General features: G+C 32.7%; 1 protein-coding gene across 1 annotated transcript in view; it reads right to left on the bottom strand.

The window, feature by feature from the left end:
- The window catches only part of LOC124372861 (probable G-protein coupled receptor 158), a 72,254-nt gene extending 48,395 nt beyond the window's left edge, over positions 1-23,859 (bottom strand). The window contains exons 1-8 of the mRNA XM_046831273.1: positions 23,806-23,859; positions 22,016-22,224; positions 15,787-15,898; positions 9,701-9,825; positions 5,296-5,440; positions 4,106-4,174; positions 2,380-2,489; positions 847-1,082 (exon numbers count right to left, since the gene is read on the bottom strand). Coding sequence (XP_046687229.1) covers positions 847-1,082; positions 2,380-2,489; positions 4,106-4,174; positions 5,296-5,440; positions 9,701-9,825; positions 15,787-15,898; positions 22,016-22,224; positions 23,806-23,859 — 1,060 coding nt within the window. The remainder of the gene's footprint in view (positions 1-846; positions 1,083-2,379; positions 2,490-4,105; positions 4,175-5,295; positions 5,441-9,700; positions 9,826-15,786; positions 15,899-22,015; positions 22,225-23,805) is intronic.
- Between the last annotated feature and the right edge of the window lie 499 nt (positions 23,860-24,358).

Here is a 24,358-nt window from a genome sequence, read left to right as displayed (position 1 = left end):
TGAAACCTCTTATAGATATCAATGTGTTGTTCATGGTCTTTTATGGCTGTTTTTTCTCCACCATGACTTATGGAATTGAGGCCTGGGGTGGTTCTCCACATGCATCGAAGGTTTTCTTGGTCCAGAAAAGAGTCGTGCACATCATTAATGGCTTACTTTGGTTACAATCATGTAGAGCCATCTTCAGATCATTGAATCTTCTCACCTTGCCTCGATATTCATCCACAAATCAATAATGTCGACGATGAGCCGTCCTAAAAGTTCACCATCTGTTGGTGAGTCACAGATATCTGACTAGGCATGGGAATGACCTGCGCACTCTACTCATCTCCTTACACTCTCTGAAAGAAACCTTGATTTCACTGGTCCGTTTTTCTTTAACAAACTTCCAACTGATATAAAAAAGTGCAGTGAAAGGCTGAAACTAAAGGGATTTGATAAATTGTTAAGAAACTTCTTAGTTGAGAGAGAGTTTTATAGTATAAAGGAATTCCTTTCTGCCTAGGTTATGGAGGTTATTTGTATTTAATTGCTGACTTATTATAAGCTAGATGACTATAAGTTTGTTTTATAAGTCCATTGACAATTGAGATGTACACAATGTTTGTACTTTTATTCATGAAATAAATATATGTCTATATCATGTAGAAGAGTAGTTCACACCCCTGTTTCACTGATTTATCCTCATATTGAAAGTCAGTGAATATGAAATTATACAATAAACTCAGGTAAGAAATAATCCTTTAAAGCCGTTATAGATATTTGGAACTTAGAACTTCAGACCAATATTTTTATTTATATACTACAAAAACCTCTAAATCTAACAGAAAGTAAATATATACAAACCTGTCTCTGTGACATAATCCCACCACAATGGCTTACATGCTTCAAAGTGAAGGCCAGAGTCAGTATAGCCAATTGTCAGAAGGCTGAAGCCCTCTCGGAGGAAGTTGAGGTTGGTAGCTGTCCACGCAGCCAGGTATGCCAACATGATCAACACCATCCCGGACAGGTATTTGAGAAGATCCTTGTCTCTCACCACCCATCTGTGGGCCTTCCTTGTCCGAAACTCCATCAGGATCCTTTAGGAACAATCACATCATTGAGTATAAATCCAGTTTGTCATATGAATCAAGAGTGTTCTCATTGTTACTGAAAAATGCTTAATATACAAGAAAATCCAATAATTCCCCACTATTAGTGCTATACAAATGCAACTTTTTGCTCAACACAGTAAAAGTTTCTTCAAGATCTTTAGAATCATATACTACATTATATGTGCTTGAATTTAAACATGATTCTTTCAAATCATATGTAACAGAATTTAAACAAAAGGCTTGCATTTAAATTTTCTCACCAATTGTTTTCCAAATTATAAGAATTTCAATTGCTACAATTTTTATTAGTTCTAATTTGTCTTATACCCTGGTTTTCATCCAAAAAACGTTGTGCAACTTCATCTATCTTTTATGCTTGTGTTTACGTTTTATCATATCTCTTCCCTAAAGCTGTGAAACGACTAATTTGATAAAAAATATATGTACAACAATACTTTACTTGAATTTCCACTGTTACTCTATGAAATAGTACCACACAGAGTAACAATGTGAATGGAATAAAGCATAAGAGATGAACTTGAGTGCTCATAAGCTGAATAGACATTTTATACTCGGAGAGAAAACAAGAGGAAAAAGAAGATTCAAGATTGAGTGGAAAAGAGGGCTAAAACAGCCCTAATAAAGGCTACCTCTGAATAAAGACATTTTCATTTCATGTGTGATTTCTAATTAAATGTTTTTGAATTATTACTTGTAAAACATTTATTCTCATACATCTTGTATTTGTTTATCAGATAATATAGGAACAATAACTACATCAGTAATAAGATGAATAAGAATAAATAATAATAATTTGTTGTTAGTATTATACTCTGTAAAAACTATACTCCTACACTATAATCATTTACTGTTACTGCCTGTGGACTACGAATGCATTTCCCGATCAAATTATAAATCATGTATTCTTGTTTTAGGGCAGGATATTACACATACTGATTTTATACTCAATATTAATTTGAAGTTGTGTCATAAGTAAGCTATTTATGGTATTTTATTCAGTTATTACATCCCTTTAAAATAGTTTTTATTTGTTTCTGTAATATTATTAATTGTGCTGAGATTAAGAGTAAAAGAGGACTCTATAGTCCTAACTTTACCTCCAATAAAGCCAAGTTTAATTTATTTCTTACTTTGTATTTTGTAGATATTGTTTATTTTTTTTATATTCAATCCAAAAATAAGCATGTTACTTTCATGAAAATATTTTTGCATGACTTCTACTTTATTTATGAGTCTGTGAATTCTTGGCAAGCAGACATACCTGTACAGTTTGAGGATAATGGCTCCATAGCAGACAATGAAACCCAACTCCCTGAACCAAGGTTCGAACAGACAACGTTCTATGGATGGACTAAATGAGTGTACTATAACCTGCATGGATAAACATGAAGTCAAATAAAGTACACAGCCTTATTGAGAAATTATCAGATTACATACTAAATATAAATATTCATAATTCTAAACACTTATTTCTAAATGGTTCCTCAATATTCTACATAATCTGAGATAAACTTTAATTTTGTATTCAAACTAATATTTTTTTCTCAAAAGAGAAATTTACATGGTCCACCATTGTTATCTTTTTACAGTCCCAATACAGTGTTTTGTTTGTAGAACATGTTTTTATTAGTATCTTTTGTTTGTTGACAAGAGAATTAATCTATTATAATGCAATTTTTTAAGTTTCTCTGCAACATTCCGTAATATTTGAATTAATAGCACCAAGTTAAAATCATGTTAAAAATATGTAATGGCTTCCATCTTGAAGGTGTTAAAAGTAATACATATTTTTTTGTAGTAACTGAGTAACTGGCCTTGTTACGATAAACATTTGACCATTTGGTAGGATTTAATTTATTAGTTTCTTAAGATATGAATTCTTTTGTAATAAGCACACAGAAACAGAGAGACAAGAAATTAGGCGGCAAAGACTAGGCGTTTTATGGTAAAATATGTTTGTCTTGACCCGAGCAATAATGTGATTTACTTTTGTCCAGAGAGTTATGAGACGTCCTGTGTAATAGGTTGGTCTGAAAAGACTTTGGTCAAAAAACAACTACCCGTCATTGTAATATACTTTCAGTCGGTAAAGTTATTAGTACAGTAAAGTTAGTAAAGTATGGTAAAGTTATTTCTGTTACCGTTGTAGCGGTTGGCTTGTTGTCTCAATCAAAAAAGTATATACATACATTGGTCTGAAAAGTCTACTATGGTTAAAATGCGAAAAGCCACTGTAATCTATTTCTGGTCTGATGTATTTCTTGTGCCAGTAATATGTTAAGGACATACACATGTGTGTCAAATTTCACTTTTTTATGACAGCGGAAAGTTGAAAAAACAAAATATAATTCCTCTAGGTGCAAAATTATTTTAGATCCTATAGGTGGTTGAAATTCGTGCAAACACTTTTTTTTCTATTGAGAGCATAAAGCATGAGTATTTCAAATTTAATTTTTCTAGGCGAGTGGAAGGTTGAAAACAAAAATACAGTTTTTATAGAATTTGTAACTCCATTTAAACCCCTATAGGTAGTTGATCTTCATGAAAATGCTTTTGCTTTCCTATTTATGTGATTTGATATTTCACATTGTGTAAGCAATATTACAACAGGGAGTGAACCGGAAAACTTTGATGTTAGTCAAGCAATTAATGAGCTTTTCTAAATAAATAACTGTATTATGCTAAGTTAAATCTAAAAGTACATTGATTTTTAATTCCTCATCATCATCATACCATAATTATACCTCATCTCACTTCAACAAAATTAGTTTATAATAGGTTTGTGCAGGTTAATTGACAATTTCAGAAAATATAACACTATTTTTAAGGTCACTAAAAGTTTAGTTTGTAATAGTTAAACAAACCAATTGATTTCAGAATATCTGAACAGTTATAAATCATATTCAAAACTATTTTATGGTAAAAATCATCACTGGTATAATTCTGTTTCTTAAAACTACACACTAATTAATGAAGTTAATAATTACCGAAGCATAGAGAAGAAGTATTCCCAGAAGAATAGTTTCAAGAATGGTCCACATTCCAGCTGCAATAGTCTGAGTAAAAAAAAACGTTGAGTTAAAAATGTGTTTATAACAAAAAAGGATATCACTAAAAATAATCACAAATGTTTTCAAGAAAAAATTTCATTTGTTTTTATAGCTTATTCTTACCTAATAATAATCTACAGAGTAATAATAATAATAATAAACACAAGAGGTGGTACAGTACAAGAACAACTGTAAAAAAAAGCACTAAAAAAGTAAATCATTTCTATATCCTCAACCCAGGCCATTACCTATATGATTAATTTCAATTACGAATAATCTAAATTTGATGAAATCCTATCCAAACCTGATCAACCCCGTTGTCCACTAATCAATATTTTTATGACTAATGAGATGTATTATACTTGATGTAATAGTCCAATAAAGTTTGATTAGTACAAAATTAAATTTGTGATGGGAAGCTCACATAAATCTGTTAAATTTTAATAACCTTCATATCTTTGATCAAAATTTGATAACAATTTTTAATTGGTGTTCTTCCACTATAAATAAAGATCATATTTACAATTTTCGTGATTCTTTTCTGTAACAAGATTTCAAGATTATGTCTTAACAAAAATGATTGCCATTCAGGAGGGTGAACTCCCAGCAGGTTAAAGCTTAATTTAGAAATTCTGAGGAATATTTTACGATTATCAAACGAAAATAAAAGCTAAACACAAAATTAAAGTTGAAGTCAACATCTTATTTTTATTTCAAGTGGAGCCCACATCTGTTTTAAAGTGACAACCATCATCATATGACAAAAAAATGTTAATTATATTCAATACTATCAGAAGATATTAGTGATTGTTGCAAATCAAAGGTAGCATGCAACATCTTTACTAGTAGACACATGAATAATATGTGAATATTTTGTAACCAGTGTTGACAGAATTTCAGACATTTGCCATCGTTATGGTTACAAAAGGTATAACACAATGTTTCGAGGATTGGAATCTATCCTCAAAATGTTGTGTTATACCTTTTATAACCATAATGATGGTAAATGTCCAAAATCCTGTTAAACCTTCCATCGTCAATAACAAACTTATCAAAGAATAACCAGTTTTGTTATTTGTAGTGTAAAATGATAACAGGTGCGAATTAAAAGAGGGAAGTTAGCCAACCTTGCACTTCCGTTTCCTGAAGACAACGACAGCCAACACAACAGTGACAACGATACAGAAGCTCTGTGCGGCCAGGATGAACGTACGCAGAAACAGATCTACCTCCGCAGAACATTGCTTGCCTTCCCCACAGCTGGGCACACATCTATACGAGGGCACGAAGAAATATATGTGTCAGAAACAATCTATATATATAAAAATGAAACTGTTCGTGTGTAACAGCATCACTCACAAACGGCTGGACGGATTCGCCTAATTTTTTTTTTAATTTGTTCGTCTTGATCTGTAGAAGGTTATAGGATACTTTTTATCCCTTTCCCGGTTCAGGATTCCGCCCCACTGGTTACAGAAATACCCGTAAGAAATGCATTGCAGCAAACATATGTTATTAAGTGAAAGAGTCTTTTCAAATTTTTAATCAGCTGTTCTTTGTAAACATATATAATGCGACAAAAAATATATTTATATATAAATTTCTTTACACTTATAGTTTTAAAGCATAGAGTAAGCTTAAAAGAAACGACAAATTTTGTTTAAACTGTTTCTGCAATCATAATATATAAAAATGAATGTTTGTGTGTTTGTCCTTTATAGACTCAGAAACTATTGGACCGATCACTATGAAAATTGGTATTTTCTATGTAGAAGGTTTATACGCAATGCCCATTGATGTAACTAACCACCAGGCTGTACTGCAAGATATAAAAGTTATCAAAGCGCCTGCACATTATAAACTGCAATTACAACACAGTAGTTACGTATATTAAAATATCCAAACACTATTTGAAGGCAAAGAAATATACGGGCAAAGCTTAAGAGACGCGTGCGAAGCCGCGGGAAACAGCTAGTAATATACAAAACTACTCTAGAAGTGAACAGATAACATTTCATAAAAGGCAAAGTGTTTTGTCTGGATATTTATTTTATTGTGTGGTCACAACTTTATAACAATTATAATTTCTCATACCAAAAGTTCTCTCTACCTTCTCTTGGCTCAACCCATTATTATAACACCAGAAGCCGTGATAAGCATCCATTTCCCTGTCACAGGTTGGAGCTGTTTGCAGGGAAGTCATTGTATGCAGGAATTACATTCTTCTATCAACTCCCTAGTGATTTAAGAAATGAAAATAATTTAAAAAACGTAAAATCTTTTAAAAATAGTACCTGGTGGATAGATCATATTGAATTGAGGAATTTTTTTGAAAAATTACAACTTTTTTTGTTAAATGAAAATTGTTTTATTATACCGTATGACAAGTAGTAATAAAGCAGAAAATGTGAAACGTACTTAACGATTTATTAGTCTAAGAATAAAAATAGTATTTTTAATGTTAATTGTTTCTTCTTACAATTTTTAAAAATATTGACACCATACATATTGTAACATGTACTATTTTATTGAATACAGTTTATTGATTGATTTATTTTGCTGCAATCTTCTTGTTTGGAAACCTACACGAACACGTTCGACGATTAGAGCTGTAACGTTTAAACCATAGTGTTTGTTTTCATTAACTACTAAATATAACTCAATTTAGAAAAACATAAAGATAGTACATACAGTACAAGTTTGTCATTTCGTAAATATGTAAATAAAATAAAAATACGTAAATTAATAATACGTAATTACGTTTTTAATACGTAATATAAGTAAATAAAATTATCTGGAGCAAATAATATTTTTAGAGTTAATTTTGCATATTATACAGCACACATACATTTTTTATCAATCACGAACAATTTTTGATAGAGTAATTTGAATATATTTATTATTTTGCCCAAGTCAAGGTGAAGATCTCTTTATTCGTGGTCATTCTAATAAATATCCTTGTGGCTCATCGTCACTTACTTAACACCTTCACTGGTGGTTTATTCTGGGTGATATGTAATACTCGCATCTATCGCAGTCCCTAATGTTAAATGTAAACTACCTTTCTTGACCAATATTTAAAAATATTAATTCATTTTTACCACACAATAACATCAAATTGACTAAAAACAAATCAAATCACATTTATTACCACAAAATACTGAAAAACAGAAGTAAATATTTTATATTGAAAAAGAAAACAAATGTAGCACTTGGATATCTAATGGTAATAAAATATACAATATTATTATAGTATTATATATACAGTATTATTCAAGTAATACAATTCTAAATAGTTAATATTAAATAATTTAACGCTAAATAATATTAAAAAGTCTTATCTCACAAGGAAATTTGCTACCTAATTTCTGTATAGTTAAAAGCAACATGGGAAAAGAGCCTACATGGGCCTTGTGGCCTGTGCGTACACTCAAGTTGAAATTTTATCTTGAACAGTGTGTAAATTAATTTTATAAAACTTTAATTGAAGTTATCTGAAGTAGAATAACTTATGCATAATACTTAAGACTTCTGATAATTAGCAATATTGTAGAGAAAGTAAACAAAACAAATTTAAATATTGAGTGAACAAAAATTAATAAAAATAGGATAATTACTTAGTGAAAACGGATTTATCTATCTTTAGTTTGGTGAGGAGAGGAGAGGGGACAATTCCGTCAATCAGTCTAGGTCCGTCTGTAGTCAACAGAGATGAGTGACTCGGCCTCCTCACTGCTGATGAAAATCAAAAACTCCTTGACATTTTTCTTAAAAACCTCAAAAGAGGGAGAATTGAACAGCTTGAAATTTCTAAAACGACAAGAATAATTTCGATATAAAATATGTGCTAGATACAAACTGTTTGTTGTCGCAAATGATTTGTGTTGGTAAAACAATTGTAAGATGGTACTTCAGTTGAAATTAGGAAAGGAGGAAAATTGGGTCAATGCAGATGAGAATAAACGTGTTTTAGTGCGGGAGCGAAGGGGTGGTGTATGATAACCCTTGGTAAACAGACACTTGCAGGCACGTGCTGCAGCATAAGAATATTGTAATTATGTAAGTGTAATTGCAACCATGTGAGCTTTGTAACTGTCGAATACTTTGTTATAATTGTATAGTTTTGTTTGCACCTTTCAATTTTCTAGCTTTGCTGTATTATAAAACCTAGAATGATATGGAATGAGAATAGTACTGAATTTTTAGGATGAGAGTGGAGTAATTGATTTCTATATTTGCATTGTACTTGAAATTTGTTCAGTTCACCGTACTTTCAATGTGTTGCACTTCAGAAAGAAATCTTAATAAAAACTTGCACTTCTTGGGTCATGATAAAAAAGTTAAAAAATATTTATATAAAACATATACAGTTGAAGAATTGAATTGAAAAGGCAGGTGATTTCAAAATTAATTGTATATCTTTAAAACTGAAAATTCTATTGTGAAAAGTTATTTCTCAGTTTTATAATGTCAAAATAACCAGTAATTAAAATTTAACATGTACAGTTTGCACGTATTTATTGTTCTCTGAATGTGTAACATAGTCAAGTAGGGTGTCTTCTAGGTTTTGTGTGTGTTTTATTTAATTATTCTTATCACACTTCTTCTAACTTAATTATTGATATCATACAAGGGCAAAAATTTTCAGAGTAAGATTTTCTGGGACAATTTATTGTATAATATGTATTATTCAACACATCTTAAACCATTTAGAAAAAAACTGGCTGTTATAATTATCTTAAAATCTTAATTATCTTGAATTAATATCTGATATAAATAATGTTTATCTCACAAAACATTTGTTTCTAATTAATATTATATAGTCAATCTCCACAGTTAATTAAACGATATTCATTTGAAGAAAATTTAATTTCAATAATGTTCCAAATTTTATACTTTACTGTACTTTTATACTCATATTAAATTTAATGCACGAGAACAGATTTTCAATAATTTCTATCAAATATTTTATTTTATGTTTCATGCCCTTTGAATTATTATTTTAAGCAGATGGTAATATAATCTGCATGGAGTAGTGTTGAAAGATGAAGATGATATGTTAAATTTTAATTTGCTTAAGATAATTACAAAACAGCAGATTGCCGAGAGGTAACTGTAAAAAAATAGATTAGAAGGAAAAAAATGGAGAATGACAAGATCACTCTGTATGATAACAAACAATATTTGACAATATAACACAATTGATCTATAATGAAAAATGAAACAAAATAGTAACCAATTTACTAATTTAGTGTTTGGAAACTCAAATAATTTGCAGATCTAGCCTAACTATCCAACATACAACATCAATTTATAGAGTGACTTGGTGCCTTTTGTTATTTAAACACTGATACCAATTCATTGAAAAGAAACACACGTGTTTTTTATGTGTTAAGATATGTAGGGAAAAATTTAATATGTGTAGACTTGCTATAGATTTGAATTCTGCATGCAACCTCAGGGGAGTCAGTTACAACACATGGTGTGTTGTACTTCTACATTCTATGAAAACAAATATTGTGGTCTGTATACCTGTAGAAGGTAGCCCCGTACTGGTCGTGAACTGTGGTGTTGGCAGCTGGCGGTGGAACAAACCCAGGGAGACAGGCACACCTGTAGCCTCCCCGCCGCGTGCCGAACCCGTGGATCGGCAAACACTGTACATATTTGTACTTACAATATAACACATACAGTCATTCATTTGTTTTGTATTATACAGGTTATAAAAAGTACCGCACGGGCTTGATAATTCCTGATCAATTACAGGTAAAGCAATAAAACTTGTTATATCTATACTGCACCTATAAATGTACTTTTTGACGTAAGTACCATATGTGCGTCATGTGAGGGGAATGGCCCGCAAGGAGTCAGAAGGAAATCTTAAATGAGAGCATAGGTCGAGTAGTAGATAAAATTAAAGGTCTTTATTAGTAGATTACAATGCCACAAATTCGACCTGAAAGGGTTCACTCTTTAAAAAATTATGCTGGTTTAAAGTTTGAAACATTTATAATGTAAGTTCTGTCCTAGACGGTTTAATATTCTCGTCTTGGCCCTTGAGTTTGCATGGTAGTTATAGTGACTTCACATACAATTGAGGTTGGTATACAAGGAGTTAAGCAAAATAAAATAAATGTAAAAACAGCTCAAGATGTACATTGTTTTAAAGTGTAATGTAAGATGTACATCAAGTGAAGTCCAAACTCTAACCTAAAAATAAGAATTTTCCCTTTAGCATTCATCTATGCTAAACAATCCTTTTATGTTGTATATCTTGAGCTAAGCTTACGGTAAAACTCCCTGTAAACCATTTTCCATTGGATGTCTACTACCGTGACATGACAAAAAATGGTAGTTATTTCAAAAAGTTTATTATCTTTATAAACTTGGTAGTAATGGTGTACCAAGTTTTATTGCTTTACCTGTAATCGTTCAGGAGTTACCAAGCAAGCCAGTGCGGGACTTTTTTCACCCTGCCTGCTACAGGTTGTTCGACAGAATGTAAAAAAGTATATATATATATATATATATATATATATATATATATATATATATATATATATATAGCCTACACCTCGAAAAATATTTTACATTTGTTATGGCTTGCATTGATCTTATAAAATGTCTTTCAAATTATCGCACAGATTTTAAGCTATTAAAGTCCAAACACCCATACATACATACACACGCATATGTGTTACACTCACACACACATAAAACAGAACAGGCTTACATAACAAAACTCATTAATTTTGTAGAACAAATTGGTTACGTTGTAAGCTGGTAATGCAAAAGTACTACTATTGTAATATGTAGCTATAAAAACCTAGTGTAACAATAAAATTCAGGGCTGGATCTACATTTGGGCTTAAAGAGCTAAACTCTGGATGGAAAATCGTGGAAGATAAAATTTAGTAATTCATTGATTATAAATAAAGTAATTAAATCTGTTACAATGAACCTTTTAAACGTGATTGGAATCTAGGACCAAAAAGGTAAGTTACTAGAATTAAAATTGGCTTTTGCTGAGGTTTGACAATTATCCTTCTACTGGACCCAACACGCGATTATAGTGTAGAGTTAATGAACATGTCATAGAGAAAGATTGATACGTTCATTTGACATGCGAACATCGAAACAATATTTTTACTACCTTTACAATCTCTTCTACACAATGCGATTGCCACAAAGATTTCGGGATTTGGGTAAATCTGAGCAACGATTACTACGATGATTGCATAGTGTGTAGGAGCCTTGATTGATGTCGACTGCAACCAGCCACCACCGCAGTGCATGCCATAACGATCGCAGTTGTGAAGAAAACTGCTTTGATCATGTTTTCTAACCTTTTGTGTCCTTAATAGTAAACGTTTTCCTTTTAAAACAGTTTGGTAGCTTAACCACAGTGTTGAATCAGTTATCTTAATGTTGTACTGTGCTAGAATGCTATATATTTTATCTGTAATTGTGTTTTTCATAATTCGCACAGTACAAATAGTATTTATTTTTTAAGCTGGTTGAATAAGTATTATTAAATATCAACTGACAAAGACCACTACATTGTAACAATTGCTTTTGTTCACCCAATTTGTTCCGTTTTTATGAAACCTTTATTTGAGTTTTAACTGGTTAGGATGTAATAATTTCTTTATTTAAAACAGTAATTCATAATAAAATTTAATAATTTGAAATAAAAATGTCCTATTTTAATTAATTATATATGTATGTATATAAAATCATACTATTCAGCTCTCCCCCCTCCCACTCCCTCTCCCCCCTCTTCCCCACTCCCTCCTCCTCTCCCTCCTCATAGTTGTATAATTAATATAATCAAAAACTATTATATTGTCAAAAGTGGTAATATTTCACTCTTAAAGTGCTTTCAAGATGTAAATAATTATTATGATTTAAGGTTCAGACAAAAAATGACATCTAATCAGAACCTGACCTAGAATACGATGAGTTCACCTAATTAAAATTCAACACTCTAGAAACATGAAACATTACACTTCTTGAATACTTTCCTCTGGCTTGACCTACTTTATAAAGACAGTAGATACATTTTAACAATCTAGATTATGATAGTAATCTCTTAGCTCTACGAGGAGCAAATCTACTCCATTTAAACATCTTTGTTCACGAAAAACGAACAGGTCATCTGCTTATAAATATATATATATATATATATATATATATATATATATATATATATATATATATATATATATATATTATACGAGTATAACAATTCTTTGTGGCAATATTGCCAATCTGTAATCTATCTAAGCTGATTATCAGAGCACAACTCATTGGAAATCTTAGGCAATAATGAAGAAAAATTAGCAATAGCTCCCAAAATTTATATTAATACAAGCATCAATGTCTATTGATTATCTTCTATAGATGTTTAATAGTGCCATAATTGCAATAAAGTGTCATTGGAAAAATGAGCAAGACTGGAAAATGTTTTTGTACTTATGATACCACTTATACAGAGTAAAAAAAAAAAAAAAAAAACAGGTCCAAAACAGAACTTTGTGAAACACCCGATTTTGCCCTACATAATTTTTAAATGAAACCCATTTATATTATATTTACCGACAGATGGTATAGTCAAAACTTGTGTTTTATTCACGGCAAACTATTCATAAAGATCTTGTATTTTTTGTGTTTTTGAGCTACTTAGTACAATAATCATGGAATGCTGCATGGAAATTCAAATATGAATATTTTCCAATGGCCATCACTATCTCATGAGTACTATGCCATTTAGAAAATATATGTTTATAACGTCCCTATTGTTGAGCAGGAATTGGCGTACGAAGGTGTGTGTGTGTGTGTGTGTGTGTGTGTGTGTGTGTGTGTGTGTGTGTGTGTGTGTGTGTGTGTGTGTGTGTGTGTGTGTGTGTGTGTGTGTGCGCGCGCGCGCGCGCGCTCTTATGAAATGACATATTTAATGTTTAAGCATAGTAGATGAACATATATAGTTTTGGAAACATTTTCCTAAAGTTAAAATAATTAATATCATATTTGAGCTGTTAAGTAAAATTTGTATATTATTGTATATACAGGGTGAGTCAGAAATATGGTAAAATATTTTATGACGTGATTTTAGAGCTAAAAATAAGAAAAAAATGTTATATAAAGGTAGGTCCGGAAACGCTCTATTACTGAGTAATGGCTGGCGAAAGATTTTGCTTTGTTTTCAGTTCACCTGATGAAATTAAGTGATTCTGAAAGGTTTTGTTCTTACTTTTTAACTTAAATAAGATGGATATATAAGGGAAATCACCTGAAAAATCAAATAAAACCACTCTAGAGGTTGTAGTGTGATCAGTTTTTGAGAAAAAGTATGAAATTTGCGAAATATCTAATAACAAAAATACCGTCTTAAATGTTTGAAGTCGAATAACATTGTTAAATAACCAATAAACAATTTTTTTTCCTAATACAGATTGTAGAGAATTTAATTCTGAAAACAACCGTAATAAACAAAGTTAACTAAATGTGTAAAAAAGTTATGAAATTGACTCCTCACGTATTACACTACACAGCAATTTTTTGCTGTTTTATAATAAGGAATGAGTATCTGATTGGTAACAGCTGGTAATAATTAATTATTTAAACAACAACTGTTTAAAAACATTTTTAAATAATAAATAATCAGCTGGGCATTTATTATTAGATGACATATGTCACCTCATTGTTGAACAAAACAACAAACTGTAAAGATACTATGTGCTTGTGTTAAGTATTTTAACTAGTTATTTCCATCCATTTTATTAGTGATTCTGTGTTGTGTGTTTCATTTATTAAAAATGGAAGGTAATATTCATGTGTATTCAAACTCTGATTTATAGAAGACATGCATTTTAATGTATGGTTTGGAACGCTGCAATAGTACTTCAGTAAGACATCTGTCTAGCAAAAGAACTTTCCTAACCGCAGGTGTCAAAGCGCAAGATTTTTGCCACTATTCATCAACGCCTATCTGAAACAGGTTCTTTGAAGTCTTCGGAGCATAGTAATGCAGGCATCGCCCGATCATGTAGGACTGTTGAATTAGAAGAGTTGGTTCTTAATAAAATTTCTGATTATCCTGAAAAGAGTACTAGAGAACTGTCACTACAGTTCAATGTCAGCCAATCTAGTATTCGGAGAATACTACACAAGTACCAGTTACACCCATACCACTTCCAGCATGTCCAAGCAACTCCATGTTCCAGCAACTATTTTGACACAATACTACGCTCCCCATGTTGTTTTTGTCGATGGCTTCTGTTAAAATGTGCTGATCCAAACTTTTTGAATACAATTTTGTTCTACCAATGAAGCTCACTTTACAAGAACAGTTATCATTAACTTCCATAACAACCACATTTGGGCAAACAGAAATCCTCATGCTATCAAACCTAATCGCCCACAACATCAGTTTTCAGTAAATGTTTGGGATGGAATCTTAGCAGATCATTTTGTCGTATTCGTGCTTCCTCCCAGGCTTAATGGCGTGGTGTACTTGAACTTTTTAAGAGACGAGCTACCTAACCTGCTTGATGATGTACCTCTGCATTTGCGCCAAAACATGTGGTTTATGCATGACGGGGCACCTGGGCACTACTCTCTGGCTGTTCGTGGACACCTAAATGAGAGTTCCACAAATCAATCGATAGGCCGAGGTGGACCAGTTTCATGGCCAGCAAGATCACCGGACTTAAATCCTTTGGACTTTTTTACCTTTGGGGACATTTAAAAACATTAGTTTACTCTTCCCCAATAGATACCATTGAAGAACTCCGATTAAACATTTCTAATGGAATAGAAACCATTAATCAGACACCTAGAGTTTTTGAATGGGTCCGAAACTTGATGAGAAGACGCCTGAACGCGTACATTTTGAACAATGGAGGTCATTTAGAGCATCCTTTTTAATCTTCCGGTGAGACTAAAAGCGATTGCAGATGTTTATTGTATTTAAAAATAAAATTTTGAATTAAAAATGTTTATTTTTTACCAGCTGTTACCAATCAAATACTCATTCCTTATTATAAAACAGCAAAAAATTGCTGTGTAGTGTGATACGTGAGGAGTCAATATCATAACTTTTTTACACATTTAGTTAACTTTTTTATTACGGTTGTTTTCAGAATTAAATTCTCTACAATCTGTATTAGGAAAAATAATTTGTTTATTGGTTATTTAACAATGTTATTCGACATCAGACATTTAAGACGGTATTTTTGTTATTAGATTTTTAGCAAATTTCATACTTTTTCTCAAAAACTGGTCACACTACAAACTCTAGAGTGGTTTTATTTGATTTTTCAGATAATTTTCTTTATACATCCATCTTATTTGAGTTAAAAAGTAAGAACAAAACCTTTCAGAACCACTTAATTTCATCAGGTGAACTGAAAACAAAGCAAAATCTTTCGCCAGCCATTACTCAGTAATGGAGCGTTTCCGGACCTACCTTTATATAACATTTTTTTCTTATTTTTAGCTCTACAATCACGTCTTAAAATATTTTACCATATTTCTGACTCACCCTGTATAAAGCAGATATGCATTACAACCTTGCATGACAAAGTACAGGGGAGGATGTGCGACTGTCAGTTTACCTTTGTGGACTGTGGATCACAGTTGTGGGTTCCACCGAAGATTGGACTGTTCACTTCATCACACTGGTTCAGGTCCACCCAGTCCAACGAGAAGAACAAACCTGCTGTCTTCCTGCAACATACGTCACACATTACTGTTTCTGGTTATAGGCCTTACCACGCACATAAGAAAATTTGTGCCCCAGAGTTGTTACTGAGCAATGATAACAATTATTGTGAAGGAACCGGATTTCCCGGACATTTTGCCGTTCAGTAAACAAAAAAAATCAGTAACACTACGTTTCGAGATTTGCAATCTGATCTCTTCTTCAGGTAAATAATTAACCTAATAAATAATTACAAACTACGTTAAAATAAACAAATCGCACCAGAGCGTTGTGACACGCTTAATTCAGGAATCACAACCACCATGTTGTTTGTCAACTTCACTTACTCTAAAACATGCACTTAATAAAAAACTATACACAACACTAATCATTAAATCTGAACTACAGAATACAGGTCATAATACGTCTGCGTTCGTTTACCAACCACCTATGACTGACGGAGACGTGTTACTGAATTTTTGTTTCACTGAACAATTACAAATGTCCGGAAAAATCTTGTTTCCTTCACAATCCTTCTATCGTTAAAAATAAAAAAAATTGCCACTGGCTAAATATTAATTTGCCTCAGATGTAAATTCTTAGTGAATTTTTTACTTAAGTCCCAATTTGATGAATTGAATATATCGTAATATTTTTGTTATTAGTGTCAAAGTTTACTCGTTAACGAATCTGTAATAGAGTTGTGGAATTTTATCATCACTGCCTTTGTGATTTGTTAGCTGATATCTGATCAGATAGTAGATATTATGCAGCTTTAATGTTTAAGAGTGATAACAGACTGGTACTGGATACGGTAACAATCTTAAAATATTAAATAATCAAAATTTAAGGAATATAGACTACAAAATCGGCCCAATCCAATTTTTGAATAAGGCTGTAAAATTAACTTGTGAAAAGAACATAAAAGTCAATCTTATTTCTAGATTTATTAATTTAAAAAAATACTACTGGCCACTTTGAATTTGATATATACAGAAAATCAACACAAAACAATGGAATTATACAATTTGATCAACTTCATACTTCTTCACAAAAAGAGCACTTTCACAGTTTAATCCATTTTTACATATATTTGTTATCAACAGAAAATTAAAAAAAAGAAGTTTCGAAAACTAAAGAGATTGCATTACTTAATGGTTATAAACCTGAAATGATTGACAGTACGATACAAAAAAAAAAAAAAAAATGAAAATGACTGAAAGAAATTCTAGAACAACTCTTTATCAAATCAAACATAAAGAATCTGTAAATTGAATTTCTGTTTCCTAAATTTACATAGCTACAGAAGAACTAAAAGTTTTAAAACATTTCAATATTAATGTATATCCCAAAATTAACATTCCAAATTTTCTATGCATTGAAAACAAAGAACTCACTGAAATAAAGCTTTATTATTCTTGGAGCGTTTGTTTTTAAATTAATTAATTAAATCCAATAAGAAAGAAGCTATCTACAATGTGTTTTATACTTTTTATACTTAAAATTATCATGTATTAACTGACAATATTTAGAATCTTAAGATCTGATTCTAATCTTAACATTGATTACTCTACTTATTTACTACAAAAGATTAAGCTACATTAAAAAAATGTTAAAGCCCTGATAGAATGCAAACCATTTAAACAATTCAATAGGTACATCATTATTCTGTTCACCACTTATCAGTAAGCCTCACAAAAGTAATGACTTTGTAGTCAACAGAACTTAGCGATATCCGCTTGCTTGAAGATCCACTTATTGGCTAAGTGCAGAGCTTTGATTGGAAATTAACTTCTGAAATGATTACTGGCCTTGGGCACCACAGATGCAGACAATTGTTAATCTTTGGTTCACTGTTTTCACCTTGAACACAATTCCAGTTCTCTAAGTTTATCGGTCAGGTATTTGAAATGTATTCTACTTAAAAATCAATCCAAAGGTGGCTGCAAATGGGTATTTAATAATGATATTTTAAGGGCAGTCCGACCTCCATAAGAACATAATGTTAACTTGGGAACCTATATCTCTGTAATGGTTATAGATAGAGTCCTGATTTTTATTTTACTTATTAAAATAGCTTATAATCTAGGTCTTATCATGAGGTTTTTAAATTTGAAAAAAAAATTAAAAAGTTATATTTTTTTTATAATTTATTGTTTTTAACTAACTTTTTTATAAGTAAAAATGTTTACTGTGCCTCATTGACAAGAGATATTTATATAATTCCCATGAGGGGAAACTAGGCAATAGTAAGTAGAATACTGTATAAAAATTTGACTGGGGTAGGCCTAGTAGTTTTTGAGTTATAGGGCCCCAAAGTTAAAAAAATAACAAGTTTCGGCAAATCAAGAAAAAGCAAGAAGGTAGCATATTTTGGACTCATACCTTGGTTTAATGATGGCCTGCACTGTAGGAAGGGTTGTCTGGATCCTCTGCTTCTTGATACAGATCCTCCAGCTTCCTTTTGGCTAAAGTCCTTGATTGCCTGATTTTTTTTTTCAAATGTCGGTAGCCGCTTTATCTGCTTTGCGAATCCGCTGGGTGTCGAGACGTTTTAAAGCTAACCGCATATTCAGTCCTGGTTCTAGCCCAATGTGCTCTAAAACTTTCACTTTGGAGCTGTACCCATCATTGAATGATAGGACTGCCTCATAGACACCTAGCCTAAGAGCACCTAGTGTAACAAAGGTGCGTTTAGGGAGCCGAGCCCAAATGACATTATTCATAGACTCATTAGGATTTTGAGATTTTCCTTTGAGACATTTTCTGAGTAGTTCTAGGCTGCACAAAGATTTAAAAATAGGTTTGATTGCTTTCATTAGAACAGGTGAGAGGTGAAAATGCTGGCTGTGGTCATATTTAGTTTTTTCTTTGGCGGCTTTGTTATACTTACACACCATGTGTCTTCGGTGTCTGGGCATAAAATATGTAAAGGCGTATCGTTAGTAGACTGAACATGACAGTACAACGCCCAAACTGCTCGCCTCATGGCTTCCACGCTGTGTGTGTATTCCTACGGATGGCTAGTCCATAGTATATTTGGATTTGTTGGATCGCCTTCCCTGTTAGCCTTACCTTTCCCAGAAAGAGATTTCCGTCAGAAAGCTTCAAGCCTTTATTTTTCATGATAAAAGTCCCTTATTCTTGTCCCCATCCTCTTCTGGACGTGTCCTACACATTCCAACTTCTGAATGGACACATCTGGGCCATATGGTGCTTCTGCCACACAACTGCTGCATAGCCATTGGAGTCACCATCTCCAAGGTTACTCCACATAGCGAACACCGTATTTTAGTCTCGGATCTTTTGAACATTGCAGTCGCACCTTCAGCTTCCATACCTCCACTGCTGCTACCTACATAATTTGCCTTGCATATTTCTAAGTGTTGGTTGCTTGTTCTCTGAGGGCAGTTACAGTATTTTGACATTGAATAAATATCTATTACTTTACCCGTATCTGCTGAAGTAATTGTGACAACGCCATTTAGCGAGGTGTGGCCTCGCTTTTGCCAGCTTCCGTCAACCGCAACACATAAGTCATTAGAATTTCCATTTTCAATAACTGCTTCTGTCACTGCTCTCTTCATAGAGTTTTCACACACACTTTCTACATGGCTGGACAAAAACTGTTTCATGTTGATTGAACTTGCTGGGCGGAGCGGGTAAATTCATCATGCCGCAAAGAGTTTGGGCAGCAGTATAGCCCTTTCCTATTACACGCAAGCCGTATACTAACCTTAGGTTCAAGTCATAGTAGCATTGTGAACTTTTGCTTGGTGCCTCAATAGGCCTAGGCCTAATATCTGTTGCTTTGGGACAGTTGTCAAAAGCTTTTGTCATGCCACAGCTACAGGAGACGGAAATTTGTACTGCGAGCCCTGCTAATGGTTTTCGACTAAATGATAGGTTGCCATGACAAACCCTACACACTGCAACATCTTTCAAAACTGATTCTAGCTGTACAATGTTTACTATGTCATACTGTAAGGTATCAGTTGAATTATCATAGCAGGCTAGGTTAGGGCTCAATTTCTCATTGGATGTGGAAACAACTTTGGGTGTTCTAGGCCTATCCTCTTCATTACCTGAAGTTACTACTGTTTTCTTGCTACGAACAAACAGTCTTCTTCTTGTAACATAGTTTCTTAGTTCCTACTCTCTTCTTATTACCCATTTTAATCTACATTCAATTACAATAAACTCCTTTACAAATAAAAACAACAGGGAAACTTGCAAATCACAAAAACACAGTATTTCAAAACTTCACAATAACCTCCAACATAAAATAATAACAACAGATGACATCTGTCATATTGCTGACAGTGTGTGATATCAGCTAAAACCAGACTAAAAGCAAAACAGTACCAACATAACAAAACCAATTAATATCTATTTTATAGATTGTTGTTTACTATAAGGAGTGGTGCTCAACGCCCAAAAACAACAGTTGCAAGCCTTTATATATATATTTTTTATATAAGGTTAATATTATAGTAATAAGGTATATTATATACCATTTTAAAGAGAAAATTCTAAAGAATATTAATAAATAAAAAACCAAAATTCCCCAAAAAAAATTTTTTTTTCATGTCAGACTGCCTTAAAGATACTTAGTCAAAAACACATGTAATTATATCTCATAAATTTACTTATCATTTTTTTAATGTTGAACATGAATTAAGTAACCTCTGTCTGAGTCACTTAATAGAATCAGCCATATAATTCACTAAAACTAGTGTAATTAACCTTTTAATGGCATTAAACAACTTTTATTACAATGACATTGTTGTGTTTCTCATGTTTAATGTGAAGAAATTAAACATTTATTAGATTGTTTAAATATCAAAGTTACAACCCTTAAAAATAACTTATTTATAAAGACAAAAAATTTTCACTCATTGAGGAATTTGAGAATTGTTGTAATCAAGCTGATGTAAAAAACACCTGAATATGGAAATGTGATTTTTTCAAAAAATATTTATAAGCTATTATTTCAGAGTCATATGGGTTTTAATGATGTGTGACTTAAGGAAATGGTAAGAGTTCCAAAACTTGATATTGACTCACACTAGGAAATGTGTTCTAACTATTACAATATATGTCTTCTGATGCTTAAAATAGTTTAAATTTCCATGGAGTATTTGACTAAATATTTGAAATGTATTAGTAATTTTTAAATGCTGTTTTGAAAATATGTGTCAAATTTTAAAATAAAAAAATAGTGGAGTAAAAATATTTAAATTTTTTTCTATGTGTATTGTTTTATACAAATGAAAACCCACTCAAAAGTTAACGATGCGAATAAAAATTATTGCTTGAAGTAGCTTAATAACATGGACCACAAAATACTAGATCAAAAATTGATTAGAAGGGGAAGCCTATTATGTTGCATAATTGTTACTAGCAGTTACCCATGGCTCTGCAAGCAATTAGCAGGAACAGCTAATTGACAGGCTCTTTCGATTAATGTCACAACTTTAGTGACCAAAATGAGATTTTTTTGCTACTTTAAAGAACAGTGGGGCTTAGCTCGGAGGGATTTTCGAAATAAGAATAGGCCTATATTCATACTGGAGCTCGTAAGAATGTCCATTTAAATTTCAGTACAATCGGTTAAATACATGTGAAAACAAACAAACAGGCTATTTCACATTTATAATATTATTAAGATATACCTAAAAAGTTTGCTTGGTATGAAAAAATATTGTTATAATATCTAGAAACATAAACTGGGAATGCAAAACAGTTGCAATGTAAATAATTATAGTGAAAATTGTTTAACAAAACGGTATTTAAAATTTCATAATAGTAATCTAAATAAACCAAATGTGCAGGTAATTCACTTGTAAAGTAAAGAGGTTTTATCTTGCCAGGCGAAGTCAGGGCAAAGAAGCCCGCTCTAACAAACCTGGGACCAACGGCTTAAAGGTGATTTCCGAACCACTACCAACGACCGGGCAGGCGGACTGCTTGCAAGGACAGGATCGCTCAGCGGTCACTCATCCAAGCAGTAGCCACGCTCGATGTTGCTTGATCTGGTTATCTTGTGATAACTTGTATTTATGGATAGAGTAAAAAATGAAACCCCTTTATCTTTATTAGAGAACTTGATTCTTGAGGGAGGGTTGGGCTCAGTGACTAACCTGTTGCCGTGGAGGGGGGTGGTAAACCCAAACACCCACTTGCTGAGGTAACAGTCCCAGAAAGGAGGAGCCCAGAATCCGGCAGAGCTACGGTTGAGAGCACCCTCCAGACTCCTCAGGTAGGATGGGCTGGTGGCGTTCCCGGGCGGGATACCATCGTCTTCCCGATAGGAGATGGAGACACTCCAGCGGGAGAGCTGGGCCACGGACTGAAACAGCAGCATCAAGTACTGGACCCTCCTGAAGTGAATGCAAAGTTAAGACTATTAAACAATGAAGTTTATCTGCTATAGCACAGTGCCGAAAAATTTGCTGTCCTTCAGCACTGGCAATCAACCCTTAGAGTACTACAGCACCTAATTCGAGAACTCTCCATAACCATAGCTTCGACAGAATGGCCCAAGAGTATTACAGCACCTAAATCCAGAATTCTCCATTTCAAAGCTCTGACAAAATGGCCCGAGTACTATAGCACCTAATTCCAGAACTCCCCATACCATAGCTTCGACAGAATTCCCCAAGAGTACTACAGTACCTAATTCCAGAATTCCCCATACCATAGTTCCGACAGAATGGCCCAAGAGTACAACAGCAACTAATTCCATAGCTCCGACAAAATGGCCCGAGAGTTCCACACCGTCGACAAAAATCATGAACCAGTCTCATAGTACCTAATATCACTAATATTTTCTGCCGGTGCTCTGGAAGTACTTGCAAAAATTATTATTAAAAACTGTTTTTGTCAAGAATTTTAGGAGTAACAATAATGAACCTTATATTAATTCTATTTGTTTTCTAACCCAAAATAAATCAGAAAAATAGGGGTTTTTATAATAAATTTCAAAGTTTACTGCCAAATTGGAAAGTGGCGACAAGATCAGTTTGTTATTAGCATAAACAATAAATAAAGTTTCCAATTTAAAATTTGAAAAATGGAAATCCTAATGGGGATCACCTTAAGTTGATCACCCAGCATATTATCAAAATCCAAACCTGGCAATTTTATGAATAGGAAAGAGAGGGTAGCAAAATAGTTCTAACCATTACAATGTCAAGTTTTTGTTAAATAAACATTAAAACAGCGCAAATTCTTCAATAATGTGACGTTCTAACTCTCCTTTTCCAATCAAATATTGCTTTAGGTTTTATAAAAAAACATATCAAAGTTTAAAATTTATGAACAAACTTTCCAATAATTAAGAAATTTTATTTTTGTGAGGTCTTTCGTGTTCAATGAACACATCATCAGACCCACAGAACTGGAAATAAAAGTAAAGTAAAAATACAAACAATTTAGACTTAAACGAAAAACACATATCATTAAAAATAGTAAGAGATAAAATTTTAAAGACCAGGAAGTATATTTATTGAATATGTAAAAATTAATATTTAGTTGGATTAATGGCAGTAACGGTGAATTTTGGAAAGGTCCAGGCTCATTATTTACTAAGTCATTTTGGTTCTTCTGCATAAACATCGTTTCGTAAGCATAGGGAAATTTTTACTTTTGATTTCTTTTAGTAGTTTTACTTGTGAAAAGCAGTGGATAAAAAGCAGGAAGATATAAAAAAGAGTCAAGAAACATAAAGCATGTCTAAAATATCAACAAGGGAAAAGATCGGACATGGCGAAATATGCACTGCATACTGGACAGAGCCTCACAAAAATAAAATTTCTTAATTACTGAAGTGTTTGTTCATAAATTAAGCATTTGATTCCAATAAGAAGAAAGCTGTTAGAAGTTGTTTGTTATAAAACATTAATTACAATATACAAAACCCTCGTAGTACCTGGATATCTTGGTGAGTGTCCAGTAAACTCTCTCGCCCACGACTCCCTCCCATTCCCAACCAGGTTGCGGCTGTGGCCCGATCTCACGCAGGAGTCTAGTTTGTAGCCAGCAGCGCCACCGGGAGCTTGTCTGGAGTGATAGTCACCCGGCGCAAGTTTCTGCTTCCACACACACCTTCGAGCAGGTAAATATTAGTGAAATACTTATCTACATGTGTGTCGAGGGGCCACAGTATCTGAACCCTTAATTAAAAACGTACAAAAATCTACGTAACTATGATATTATAAAAATTTAAAATAAATTATTATTGGCCAATCTCGTCTTACCAAGGTCAAGTAAGGTTTATTAAAATATTCTAGAGACAAAAAGATCACTAAATGTGAGAATTAAATTACATAAAATATACGAAACAAGTCTATAGATAAACTGCTTGCAAAGCAACCTGTGCAGAAGCAAATATCCGAGCAGCCACGCGCAGTAGGAGGGACCCCTCCAGTGGGTGAAGGAGCAGGACAACCATCTCCTCGTCTTTGTTTTATCACCTTTTATAA

This window comes from Homalodisca vitripennis, unplaced genomic scaffold (genome assembly GCF_021130785.1).
Source record: "Homalodisca vitripennis isolate AUS2020 unplaced genomic scaffold, UT_GWSS_2.1 ScUCBcl_4206;HRSCAF=10251, whole genome shotgun sequence".
Lineage (NCBI taxonomy): Eukaryota > Metazoa > Arthropoda > Insecta > Hemiptera > Cicadellidae > Homalodisca > Homalodisca vitripennis.
This window is presented reverse-complemented; position numbering and strand designations above follow the sequence as displayed.